Below are 14,720 nucleotides of genomic sequence, written 5' to 3' on the forward strand. Positions count from 1 at the left end.
TATAGTCTTTCCACAAGTGTTGTGCAAACAACAGTATCAACTTCTCATAATGGGTGTTGCGTATAAATAACCTAAAAATTAGAAGACCTAAATTCTTATGATTTGGAGTATATTGCCTAAACTCTTAACAGTCCTATTTCATGATCTGTTTGAATAATTAAAGTCTGCATTGTACACACGTGAGTACAATGGGTTGTAACTGTAATGAAACGATGGACATAAAGACTGCTTTGAAAAGTTTTATAAATATATGTCTGATTGCAAGTCATTTTTCATTTTAATTTTATATATATGTATTAAATACTTCTCCTTGAGAGTTTCTAATCTAGTTTCTCTTCTTTATTTTTTTTCTAGAGCAAGAAGCATCTCATCCTGGAATATAATATACAGGTTAGAAAGTGTGCTCTGAACTGAGGAATATATGTTTGAAAGTGGCAACTCACCTCTATCAGACACATAGAATGACACTTGTTCTTTTTTTCTTTGTAATTACAGTCTATTTGGAGCCTCAAAAAATCATCATTGATTATAGGAGTGTAATTCTCTCTGGAGTCGTTGCTGACCATCTAAAATGACATTTTTAAAATCTTGTTTTGACTTCCATGGATTTTTCAATTCTAATCCTCATAAAATGTTTCACCTTCTTACTTCTGATTCTTATGATCTCCTTTGCTCTCATTTTAAATTTAATATTGAAACTCTGATTTGATTCAGTAAATTCCTTAAGGGTATAGTCGGTATAAGATGTTTTTGTTTTTAAAGAGTAAAATTGTGTTACGCTAAATTTAAAAGAGAGGTTTCTCCCCTGGCTGTCATACAAGATGAGGCCACATCCCGCCCTTAGGTTACAATTGTGAGGATATGTGCTTAATAAGCATAATCTTCCAAACCCCTCAAGGTTATTATTCATTATGAAAGATTTTAAACTCAATAAATATTTTCTGAATTTAAAATGCAGGTAGTATGAATTGCTCTACAGATTAAAAAAGGAAAAAAAACCTACTCTTTTCAAGCAGGTCAGTTACAGAGAATTCTACATGGAAAATGACTATGAGACTAGCTATAAGTCAGTCAATGCAGAGCAGAAAATAATCTAGTAAATATGCATAATCTTAGATTATAAAGGAAATATCCTATTTGTCTTTATGCCACAGTGCAATGAATTATTATCTCATTTATAATCTTCGTGTTTAGCCAATTCCTCCTCTTAACCTGAGAAAGGCGTGATAGAGTGGCCCTCTAGATTGAGACTGATTGGACTGTTGGATTCCCATTTTCACAAGTTATTACCTAAGTTACCTTGGACAGGTTTTAAAATTTCTCTATACCTCAGTTTCTTTATTTATAAAATGAGGGTAATTATCACACTTGCCATACCGAATTATAGTTAAGTATTAAAAATGAGTTTATTTGTAAAACACTTAGACAAGTGCTTGGAACATAATAATCAGCCACTATCATTATTATAGTCATCTTTAGATGGGGTATAATTTGTACTGGAAAGCCTCAACTGCTCTGGATGACAGCAAAATAGTAATAATAAAAGCATGGGTACATAAAATGGAAATGTAGGATAAGCAGGCTACTTACCAAAGAATGAATGCATTTGTGATATAGGCTGGCTAAATACTTTCAATTTCCCTATTCAGGTTATATAGGAAGACTGTATTTTTCATCATTCCTACAGATCCATTAGTCTATGTCACTGGTTTCCAGCCAAAGGTATCAGGGTAAAAGTGATGCATATCACTTCCAAACCTAAACCATATATCTCTATGATTACCCACTCCCACTGTTTCTCTTCTCTGATAAATTCAAAAGCCATATTTATAATATAACAGCAGTAGGAGAACTCTGTATTTTTTTTGTTGGAGTGTCATATTATCTGTATCAGACTGACTGGTGAGCAAAAGCAAACCTTTGTCACGTTAAGTCTGAAATGTCTGAGTTTATTTATTAAAGCTCCTATCCTTAACTTTCTATACTGATTACTAAGCTATTGCCTCTTGATCCTAAACCCATTTTTCTATATTCTACCTCAAGATCCTAAAGCTGGGAGACTTCAAACCAGATTTCTTCTTTGCCACTATGCTTTTGGTTGGGTTCTGCCAATGGTAGTCCTGAAGACAACTAGAACTCAGGAGGAGAAAGGACTCATTCTTGTTTATTCTGTTTCTGTCAGTGTCACTCCAGGAATGTTTCTTTAGATCAGTAATGGATGTTGGGTCCAGTTTCTAAGTTTATTTTACACTTGCTGAACTATCCTTATTGTACCACCACCACCCCAAATGTATAAAAATAGAGAAGTACATCCTCTTCAGGAGTGTGGGTCCTAGATCCACAGGATCCCACCTCTGAACCCCTGAGGTACCTGTATCTGGGGAGATGCACTCCTCCTCAGAGGACCAAGACACAGTTTTGAGGGGCTTGTCCTCTAGTCTTTCAGGTTCTAACAATTCCAGCCTCCTCCCTTTGTTACTCTTCTGCATGAGGGGTTGTTACTTCTGCAGATATTAAACTTGTGAATCTTTTTGACATGTTAGCTTTCCAATACCAGATTAAATACTTTTGCATATTATATTCTCTTTGTTAAAATTGCCTGTTTTCTTCCTGTTTTCCTGTGTTCCAATTTTTATACCATTGAAATACAGAAATTTGAAGACAAAGCCTGTGCCACCATAGCACAAATCTAAAATATATAGTATTTCTTTAATGGTTGGGCAACGGGTAGAAAGGAAAATGATTTCAAAAGTAGAAAGCCTTCTAGTTGCATAATGTTTTGTCAAAACTCTTGGTAAAATTGCTGCTTGAATTAACTAGAGAGGTAGACAGTGATTCTGCTGCGCTGGCAATACTCAAAAGAGATTGGAAAACAAAACTTTGATAGTGTATGTTGACTGTTACTGTCTACATTTGGCAGGGTATTATAAGAGAAACATGAGTGGCTAGTGTGAAGGCAGATACATAGAGAAACAGAATACAGAAGTTTCCAGGACTTATTGAGCAAAATGGCTGGTTTCTTCTAAAGCCCAAATGGTAGAACATGACATTGACGAAGGCATTGAACAACAAAGGCCCACTGAAAAGTTCCATTTGTGTAGCAGAATCAAGGCAAACCCTACTGAGATCTCAGGGTATTGTAGTACTAAAATCCCATGATTCCGGAATATAACACTTAAATGTTTAAAATTTAAAATAACTCTAGGTCCCATTATCTTCCCCAAACAGGAAAAAAAATAAGGTAATATAGCTCTCAATAGGCACTTCAAACACGGTTAAACAGGACAATGGAAAAAGAGAAACATCTGAGAAGTCATAGCCAGAGACTACAGGGAACTATGGACAAGGAGGAGATCCCAGGGAGGTGTTCAGACCCTATTCCTGACCTCTAGATTGGGAGACTTTATAATGTCTTTCCAGCAGGATTGTGCCTGTGATTGACATGTGTACCTGATTCTTCTCTTTCTTTATCTAAGTATCACAATTTATTGTGGTTTCCCTTTTCCTATGCTTCTCTTTTATATTAGGTGCAAGGGAAGTGGATTGCAAAATGCAGGTAACTTGTTCATGGGTGATTCATTTTCATCATTTGATGAGGACAATGGCTAACCAGATATCATGAATTTGTGCTGAAATTAGTGACTGAAAGAATTTGAATTGTCACTCGTGAAGAGTAATCATCTCTTTTCAGGAGATAATGGAACATGACATGAATATCTGGTGACCAGTAAGATGGACTGTGCCAGAGATGGGTTATATGCCCATTAATTCCATCTCCTTTTCCTGACCACATAGAAAGGCAGCCAGCCTCCTTTGCAGTTCTGTTGGGCCTGAAATGGAAGGATGTCCATGCATTCAAGGCTGCTCCATAATGGCCCATGCTTGATGTTCCACACAATCTCTTCCATTTCCCTGTGACCATGTGCTTACAAAGGCAGCATCAAAAGATGGAAGGAGTCTGGATCTTTAAATCATGACTTGGCAGTGAACCTCCAAGGAGAGCTGGCCAACACACATCAGTCCATAACACAAGGAAGAAACCTCTTATTTTATATGTTAAGAAACTGAGATTTGGGGGTTATATGTTAAAGTGTATAGAGGTTACCCCTGTAACACAGCATTAGATCTAATTACTGGATTTAATTCCTTTGGTAACTTGATATATTTTTCTTTATATTAAAATTATTTGAATGCGAAGAAAATGTCATCAAGAAATTGAGATTATGAGGTGTAGCAGAAAAAGCATTGTTTTGAGAAGTCCCATTCCTAGTAACCCTTTTATTATTTACTAGATAAGTGGCACTGGGAAAGTCAATTAATTTTCATGGGCCCCAGTGCATATCTGTAAAATGAAGCTGTTATTAGGTTTATTATTAGGTTACCCAATTATAGGCAGAAAGCCAGTCCAAAAATTTGCTCACAGTTTTTATGGTTTTTGATCTATGATTCCATGAAATAGGAGGTAAGCACTAAAGCACAGGAGCAGTAATTTTTTCTTACATAAAAATGCTTGGTTATAGTATGGTACCTGACAAAGTACAGCTGTACGCATACCTATTACGTAATACAATGTTTTAGTAGTGTTAACTCATGCCCCATAGTTTTTTGCTATCCAAATATAACACATAAGTCATTTCAGAGTGAGACGAGACAATGCAGATGACAATTTCAAAAGGAAATCATTCCCTAAAACTTTGAATACCCAGTAGTTCTGCACACATCTCTCCATATCTTCAGCCCTCCCCTTACTATCTAAGGATGGGATTTAAGCAAGATCCTCACTTCTCTTTCTATGTTTTATCAAGTGAAAGTCTATTCTTTCAGATGGTTTCTCTTAATATCAACTCACTAAGGTTAATTCAAGGTCATCATTTCTATGTAACTGCTAAGGTCTGAATATTTGTATCCTCCCAAAATTCATGTCAAAATCCTAACCCCCAAGGCGATGATATTAGGAGGTAGAGTCTTTGGGAGGTGATAAAGTCATGAGAGTGGGGGCCTCATAAATGGTATTAGTGTCATTATAGAAGAACCCTGAGGGAGCTCATTTGCCCCTTCCACCATGTAGGGACACAGTGAGAGGGCACCATCTATGAATCAGAAAAGCAGGCCCTCACCAGACACCAAAACAGCCAGCACCTTAATCTTGGACTCCAGACTTTAGAACCGTGAGAAATAAATTTCTGTTGTTCATAAGTTACCAGCTTATGGCATTTTGTAATAGCAGCCCAAACATACTAAGATAATCAAATAATATAAATTGTAAAATAAAACAAAATTAACAGTAAAAAAAAAAAATCTAAATGGTTCTTTGTTCATATTGAATTGTATGTTCAACTGCTAATAAATCAGGCTAATCAAAACACTTTCATTCTTATAAAAAGGTAAAACAATAATTAAAATATATCTAATATTAGTTTAAAACCTGGAGACCGAATGGAATTTTCCTCCTTTAAATTAAAATAAAGAATGTTACAGCCAAATCTAAACAAAGACATTTAAAACTCGTTTTCCTAATGAATGCTTTGTCCTAATCCCTGGAAAATGAAGGCTAGTTAAAGCCCAGCATTTAAACTTATCACAGCAAATAAAACATGAAGGAGCACATTCTTGAATTGGTCTTCAAATTATTTTTGCAATTGTGTTAATTCACAATTTGTTGTGAAAATCATAATTTTTGATTTTATTAAGGAGACATTTTTAGAAAAAATATAGAAAAATACAGAAAGTAGGATTCTGATTTTCTTTAAATCATCTTTAGATGACTGCATACTTACTTTTCTTCAACTGATTTCATTATGCAGTATAGAATCCAAGAACATAAACTTTAATTTAAATATTTTAAGGTCACTAACATAATAAATGGATGATGTCCAAACTAATAAAAAGAAAAACAATTGTTTAATTGGAATTAAACTCTAATATTATATGTCACGAAGGTGTTTGTATTAGTTTACTAACTAACCAAATCTATATGAACATATTATATAATACAAATGCAAATACTGTTGTAAACAAGGATAACATTTAGTTATAAGGTCATCCTCCCCACATTTCTTTATCATTCTATTTACATACAAGCCAATTTGAGGTAAAATAACTTTCCACTCACCAATGTGGAGGTTTGTGAGGTGTCAGCCAAATCCCCTGAGATCTCGGGTGTTCGCGTGTTGTTTGGAATTCTGTGAGGGTTACGGGCTATCGCTTCACACCAGCCCAGCATTTTCTCCTTCCTCTTATCCCTTTTCAATTTCTGAAATTCTGAAAATAATTTACATTCCCTGAAACAGGTCACTTATTTTAGCTGTGTTTTGGAAAATATATATAATCAAAATTAAATCAACAATATAACAAAACACTAATGGAGACTTTTTTTAAAACCAGGGGTTATAAGAAGGAAAAGAAGAATATGCTGTTTATTAATAATATCCTAGAGTCACAGGAGAACAGAATGAGTACACATCTTTTCAAAGGACCTAACATCTTTTATATATCTCTTTGTGGCACTAGTAGACAATGAGAATTCCTCATGCCAGGTTCTAAGTGTTCTTATCAGAGATCAGCTTATAACAGTAAGTTCTTACCTCGAGAAATAAGAACAGACCTGGTTCCTGATAATATCTACATATTCCTATGACATCTAAAATTTGGCATAACTTTTCAGCTAAATGTCCTACAGAAGCCAAATAAATCGAATACAGGCCAGTGATAAATATTACTCATTCTGGCAGTGCCATGATTTTCTCTCTCATAAAGTTCTGCCATCTGAAAAAAATTATTGCAAGTATAATAAATTTAGCATATGACATCTATCACCAGTACAATCTATTCAAAGCAATAATTTTAAAAAATCCTTACTATGTCATGAGTAGAAATATTCCACAACTCTTTCTAGATTTCTAGAACTTCTTATTTGGGGGAATGTTTTGTCTCTGAAAAAGTCATATCAACAATGACTTTTAACATAATGGAGAAACATTGTTTCCCTTGTAAAGTTTTACAGCCTACTTTTCCACTCCACCACACTCAGTAATTAGAAATAGTTTATTGCAGGTCTTTAGTTAAATGCATTACACTGTCAATTAAATATCAAAAATAATGTGCAGTAATTATTTTTCACAGCATCCAAAGCAATTAGCAATCTGGTCGTTTGTAACATTTCAGAGATTCAAAACTGCACATTTCACAGCACTCAGAAAAGTAACATAAAGAACGGTGCGCTAACAGATTGATGAGTTATTATTCTAAATGACAAAATACTCAAGTTAAATGCATCTGAACAATGTAAATAGGAAAGTGATAAAAAAGATCTTTTATTAAAAATGTCTAAGATACTCAACAGAATGGATTTCTTAATAAGACTGGCAATCTAATATGAGTGACTCATTCAATTGAGGTACAAAGAAATGATAAAGGGAACTTGAAAACAATTGTTTGAATGAACAACAAATTATGAGTGCTTGGCCTTTCAAACACATTGCTTCAGATTTATGTAAAATTGTGATCTATTCAATACAAAATCTGCATACTTAATTTGCACTCTACAGAAAGTAAATATTTCCTCATTCCCAGTAACACTATCTTGGTTACTCATCAGCTTTTAATTGCATTTCTTGAAGTGTGCTAAGAGTAAATGAAAATGAGGATCTTTATTCAAAGGCAAGGAGTGAAATGATACATAATGACCAAAACAGTTTAATCAAGTATAAACAAATGTTCTACTTCTAAATCATTTACTATTTTTTTAATTTTAACTCTATAATTAAATATCACTTTAGTACTTATAATAAAATGCTAAATTCATTCATGAATGAAGAACATAATCGTGTGGCCCACAAAATTATGACACCATCAGTATCCATTCTGAGATGTGTTTGTAAAGGTAGCCAACTTCTTATTTCCCATTCAGATTCTTTTTGATGCTGTGGTGGTAGTAGCTTTGTCATTCCTTATTCAGTCAATATTAATCCATAAATATTTATGGAGTCCCTACTATATTTTAGGTGCTGAAGCAGGAATAGTAGTCATAAGAAGAGGATAACTTTCATTTTTGATGTGATTTTGGTTCAGTGCAGCGATCTATTCTAGAGAATTTTAAAGTCCATGGACCACTGGGATCTTTCTGATCTCTAATTTTTAGATTTGTACGCTTACTTGCACAACTCTAAGGTGACTGCCTGCTCCCCCTCATCATGTCTTCCTTGAAGCTGGCCTGTGCAAATCAACTTTTTGAACTGTTTTGCTGGACAGCTGTTGACAAATCATCATGACAAAAGCTATAAACTTTTGGCTACACCTGCTGAAGTATTATAATAAAATGCCAATAGCATTCTAGCTTTCTATTGCATATAACTGTCATTATCTTATTTTAGGATTATTAGCTAGGCTAAATAATTCAGAAAGTTAAAACACATACTTTTAATATAAATAATATGTTAATAATAATCATTAAACACTATCCATGGACATTGTACAGACTATTTTAAGAAAGCAGACAAGAAACAATATACATTGCTATGGACTGGAAAGTTTATAATTTAGTTTGAACTTACAGGAATGTTTATAAAGACAGTTAAGTGTGTGAAATGAGAGAGAGCAATCTAACTACACAGCTTCACTTCAGCTTTTTATTACATTAATACAGAATCTATGAAAACAATAAAAATGTCTGTGATGGTTGCATTTCTATATCTGGACATTCATTTCACGTCCAAGAGATAAATTTTGTTTAATGACTTACTCTAAATAATATGCATCTTCTGAGTTGTCACTTATATTAGAATCACAGCATCATCTCCTGGAAAAGTCAATGTTTTAATAGCCTCAAAAGGAGCTGGGCACCATGGTTCATGCCTGTAATCCCAGCACTTTGGGAGGCCGAGGTGGGCGGATCACTTGAGCTCAAGGGTTTGAGATCAGACTGGTCAACATGGTGAAGCCCTGTGTCTACTAAAAATACAAAAAATTAGCCAGGCATGGTGGCGTGTGCCTGTAGTCTCAGTTAGTACTCAGGAGGCTGGGGCAGGAGAATTGCTTGAACCTGGGAAGTGGAGGTTGTAGTGAGCTGAGATGGCACCACTGACTCCAGCCTAGGTGACAGAATAGGACTCTGTCTCAATAAACAAACAAACAAACAAACAAACAAGAAGTCTCAAAAGCAGCAGCATGAGTATAGGTGCAAATCAGAAGGGAGAGAGAGAGAGAGAGAGAAATAAGGAGAGACCATTGCGTTACCCCTTAAATTCCTGCTGGTAAGGGAGTGTTATAATTGCCCAATAACAATATGTTATTTTCTGTTATCATGAAAACACTTAAAGTTTGGATCACATTTCAAAAATATTTTCTTTTTTGCATTACTGATGCTAAAATACAGATTCTAAAAATAGTTTAGGTGAGTTCAGAGAAATGAATTGAAATGTTGATTGCTGAGCCTCTGTAGACCAGCCTTCTTCCTACACAGGTCTGGAGTACTCATCATATTTTTAGGTGTAAGAAGGGTATGCAAATTATAAGCATTTATAATTAACCCCAAAGCACTTTAAAATGTAAGTATCATTAGTAATATATCAAAATAGGAAAGTGGTCATTAAGCACTCATGTTAATTGCTATCTAGTCATTGAACCAAGCTAATATGAGATGCAGCAATGAGCAACTTATATAATGATCACAGGAAATTGAGATTTAACTAAGCTTAATTTTTAATATGCTACTTGAAGCAGATATTTAATTTAATAAATAGTAGCATAGTGCATTCTCTGTGAACTACATTGACAACAAATTAATATTAGGAAAAATTTCAAAGCAATTGGGTACATCTTATGGATAATAATTTACTTTTAATTCAGGAAACATCTAGTGAACATTTTCTTTGTGCCAGACACCGTGCTTGGAACCTTTGGTACAGAGAGAGAAAAGACCGAGAGCTTACAATTAGAAAGGGAAACAGAGAAGAAACCCAATTTTTGTAAGACGGTGTGATAAGAGCTATGATAGCAGTACACTGAGCACTATGAAAAAGTTGAGAAAAGACATTTAACTTAGCATGAGATGCAGGGAATGGCTTATTTTGGAAGACTTTCCAAAGAAAGTAACAATTACAAGTAATTTACATGAAAGTTAAAATTGTTACTATTCTAAAGGCTTCTGTCACTACAAGCTGTTTGCACAACTCCAGGAGGGGCATCATCCACATTGCAATCCATGTAAATGGCACTGTACTCCGAGGAATGCTTTCCACATTAAACACCATGAGAATGGTACGCCTAGAATTGTGCAACCTGGCAGCCCTGCTGGACTGATTTCTCCAAGTGAAGCTTATTACACTCACTTTGTTTTATCCCAAGGCTAATGCAATTTAATCTTAAACTCAGAGATTTGTTTGCCACAGGAAAATGCAGTTGCCTACCTCTATTTATCTCTGTCTCCTCAACTACTTCTTTTCTCGAATTTGCCCATTCCATATCTTATCTAGTTGTGCAGTTACGACTGAGCTAAATGCTCCCTCTCTTCACCACATGCATAGAACTGAGAAAGTGCTCACCTTCCCCATTCTCAAATTTGAGACTTGAGAATGGTCTTGTCTAAGAATGTTAAGGGCTTTTAAATGGAACATTTTAGAGATTTTGTGTATTTGTTTGGCTAATGTGTCATTAAGAAACATAAGTATCAACTATTAGCCCTGTCACCTAAATAATAATAAAGGTCAACTTCCATTATGAAAGGAACAACTTGCAATTAAGAGAAGTGAAAATGTGTGAGCCTGTGTGTGTTCCAATAGTAACTCATTACATATTGAGCAAACTCGAACATTCATGCCTGTCACTCACACTTGCTGCTGCTGTGGACCTCTGAGTGGATGTTTTCACGTGCTCAAACACAGTCCTCATACATGAATTGTTCCTAACGACTTGGGGTGCCAATGAACACTAAGGACTTCTTCTCGGGTTGAATTCTGCAAGAACAGATTACTGTATATGATACATTTATTGCTACGTAATGGAGATGTGTCCTGGGGGTCTTTTTAATTTCTGTGAGTAGGATGTTAAGTTTCTCAAATGGAGGGAGAGGTTCATAGTTGTATTCTAAGATGTGGAAGAGCAACTGAAATAGAATCCAATAAGTAATTGTTGATCATACAATGAACGAGAAGGTAAAGAGGAGTTCTTTTCTGAACAATCATGACTTGCAGTGAAGGCTTAAATTCTTTGGTGCTTTTAGCTTAGACTATTTGAAATATATATTTAGTATAGAGATTTCTTTAAAAAAAAATTGCCTCTACCTTGCAATTACTTTTAAAACTACTAACTTTTCTATGAAGTCAGATAAGCTACCCTCACCTTGTAAGGTGGCATGATGGTGACTAAAGCAATGGCACAATACAAGGAAGTAGGGCTCTCATTCTCTCCTCTATTGAGGCAATGCTGCAATGCAGAGAGAAAAGCTTTTTTTTTTTTTTTTTGAAATGAGTTCTTGTTCCTCACGTTGAGTGCAATGACATGATCTCAGCTCACTGCAACTTCTGCCTCCCAGGTTCAAGCGATTCTCCTGCCTCAGCCTCCCAAACTGCTGGGATTACAGGTGCCTGCCACCATGCCCAGCTAATTTTTTGGATTTTTAGTAGAGATAGGGTTTCACCATGTTGGCCAGGCTAGTCTTGAACTCCTAACCTCAGATGATCTACCTGCCTTGGCCTCCCAAAGTGCTGGGATTACAGGTGTAAGCCACCATGCCCAGTCAAGAAAAGCTTTTTGAAAAGACAGTACGGTAGCAATATAAGCCATTGTCCTAGAGAGCCTCAGGAACAGGAAGGAGGGGTTTCTAGGTAGGTAACTTTGGAGAAACTATAATAGTAGTGACTCTTCCAATCCTGATTATACTAAGAGATGTAAGTGACCCCAAAGAGAGAATGAAACTCCCACATAAATAGTTACACCCAGAGATGGGGCAGTTGGTATTCTTTAGTGATGACTGAAACCTTTCCTTATAGAATTGACTGTGTTAGTGTGGAACTCAGCACACAGCTTGGGCCAATCTTGTAGACGTAAAAATGAAATGTAGAGACTTCCAGTTTAGGCTCTGACATGTAAAGACTTTGGAAGTCATAACTCCCATTCTTATAAAATGAGAAAGCTGCATAAAAACTGAAAATAATTTTTCTTGGACCCATGAGAGAATTGAAGTTGCAGAACAAACCACCACTCCCAAAATATGGAGAGAGGAAAATATAGAGAATTATGGTCGATTTCAGAATACATGGGGGAAAGTTGATGGAGCCCTAACCGGGTGGAAATTCTTAACATGTATCTTCTATATATTATTGGAGACAGTGGGGATTAGGTTGAAAGTGAGAACTTCCGGGAGGTTGCATTATTAGTGGGGACTCTACACTTTCCTGGGTTTTACTGCTAGGTAACTTATCTATATTTCATGAGAATATCTGAGAAAGATACAATGGTGGCACTAGCAGGGGAAAAGGACAAGTAAACACTGTGAAATACCCCAAATGGTCTGATAAAAAAGGTTTATTCTCCAAGGGAAAATATCTTGCAGAGGTTTGCTAACCCACCAGAATAAGGGTCATTTCATCCACTCCAGGCTTTTCTACTCTTTCTGCCCTGTCTATGGTGGGGAGGGAAGCTAAGAAACACTTGTGAAGGCCACAGCCCAGAAATACAGGCTCACTAAAAGACTTTGATTGAATCATACAGTTATAGAATACTTCCCCTCTACTGTACCTTACCATGATACCAACAAGGCTTAAGGTAAAACAGTGATGTATAGCTTAAAGAACTGCAGGATGCACACTCCTTGTGGAGGAGTACTTTGGGAGCCCAAAGGCAACAGGATAGACAAATACTAGGGCACTACAAGAATTCTATAGCTAGAGTAAACATTAAATACAGCCCAACTTCTAGCCGGAATAACACAGAAACTCCCATTACCTCAGTTTCTATTGCCTCATGTATCACGTTTAGCTTTCTACAACGACAAAAAAATTACAAAGCGTGCCAGAAAGCAGGCAAAAACAGTGAAAAGATATATTTAAAAAGCACTAGAACCAAATCAAATATGACACAGATAATAGCTCAAGGTATTTAAAACATATATGATTAATACGTTAAGGGCTATATTGGAAAAAGGAGACAACATCAGGAACAAATGGGGAATGTTAGCTGAGAGAAGGAAGCTCTAAGAAAGTATCCACAAATGGCTAGAAACCAAAACATTGTAACGATAATGAAGAATACCTTTGGTGGGCTCATCAATAGTCTGGAAGTGCCCAAGAAAGGTGTCAATGAGTTTGATGACAGAGAAACTTCAGAACTGAAATGCAAAGAGAACAAAGAATGGAAAAAAGAAAACACAGAACATCCAAGAACTGTGGTATAATTTTTAAATTTGTAACATATGTATAACCAGAATACCAGAAGAAGAAAAAAGAGATAATAGAGCAAAATAAATGTTTTAGGATATAAGGTTAATATAGAAAATCAACTGCTTTCCTGTATACCTTTCCTTATACCTATATACAATCAATGCACAATTAAAATTTGAATTTAATAAGTTAATACTTTTTAACAGCATCAAATATTATCTAGGTATAAATATAATTTTACAGGATTTATATAAAAAACTGTAAAACTCTGATTTTAAAAATCAAAGAAAATCTAAATAATAGCAGAGACATTCTGTTCATGGATGGGAAGACTCAACTTTGTTAACACATTAATTCTTCCCAACTTGAGCTGTACATTTCATGCAATCTGAATCAAAATCCGAGGAAGATATTTTATAGATAGTGATACACTTCTTCTAAAGTTTACATAGAAAGGCAAAATACCTACACTAGTCCACGCAATACTGAAGAAAAACAAAGTTGGAAAACTCACACTACCCAGTTCCAAATTTACTATAAAGTTACAGTAATCAAGACAGTGTGTTATTGGAAAAAGAGTAAATACACAAGACAATAAAATGTAATGGAGATTTTAGAAATAGACTCATGAATAGAGTCAACTCATCTTTGACGAAGGACCAGAATCAATTCAAGAGAAAGACTAACCTTTTCAATCAATGGTTCTGGAACAATTAGACATCCATATGCAAAAAAAAAAAAAAAAAGACTCTAGACACAGATCTTATACTTTTCACAAAAGTTAACTAAAAATGAATCATAAACTTAAATGTAAACGCAAAACTGTAAACCTCTACAAGGAAAGAGAAAATGTGGGTGACCTTGGGTTTCGCAATGAGGTGGTAGATGCAACACTGAAATCATGATTCATGAAATAAAAATGTTGATAAGTTGGAATTTATTACAATTATCAATGTATACTTTATAAAAGACTCTTAAGAGAATTAAAAGACAAGCCACAGACTAGAAAAAATATTTGCAAAATGCATACTGAATAAAGGACTTGCATTCCAAACATACAAATAACTCTTAAAGCTCAACAATTAGAAAGTGAAGTACCAATAAAAATAAGCAAATGATCTGAATAGACGTTTAAATAAAGAAGATGTACAGATGGATACGAAGCATATGAAAAGATGCTCAGCATTATATGTCATTAAGGAACTGCAAATTAAAACAACAATGAGATGCCACTACATACCTATTAAAGTGGATAAAATGCAACAAACTGATAATACCAAATACTGACAAGGATGCCAAGCAACAGGTATTCTTTTCCATTGCTTGTGGGAATACAAAATAGTA

General features: G+C 35.1%; 1 protein-coding gene across 1 annotated transcript in view; it reads right to left on the reverse strand.

Annotated features, from left to right (window-relative positions):
• MARCHF1 (membrane associated ring-CH-type finger 1) overlaps positions 1 to 14,720 on the reverse strand; it is an 841,275-nt gene that overhangs the window by 317,048 nt on the left and 509,507 nt on the right. Inside the window, exon 3 of the mRNA XM_010375941.2 lies at positions 6,113 to 6,261. Within this exon, the coding sequence (XP_010374243.1) occupies positions 6,113 to 6,223 (111 nt within the window). The 5' untranslated portion in view covers positions 6,224 to 6,261. The remainder of the gene's footprint in view (positions 1 to 6,112; positions 6,262 to 14,720) is intronic.

This window comes from Rhinopithecus roxellana, chromosome 2 (genome assembly GCF_007565055.1).
Source record: "Rhinopithecus roxellana isolate Shanxi Qingling chromosome 2, ASM756505v1, whole genome shotgun sequence".
In the NCBI taxonomy this organism is placed as follows: domain Eukaryota; kingdom Metazoa; phylum Chordata; class Mammalia; order Primates; family Cercopithecidae; genus Rhinopithecus; species Rhinopithecus roxellana.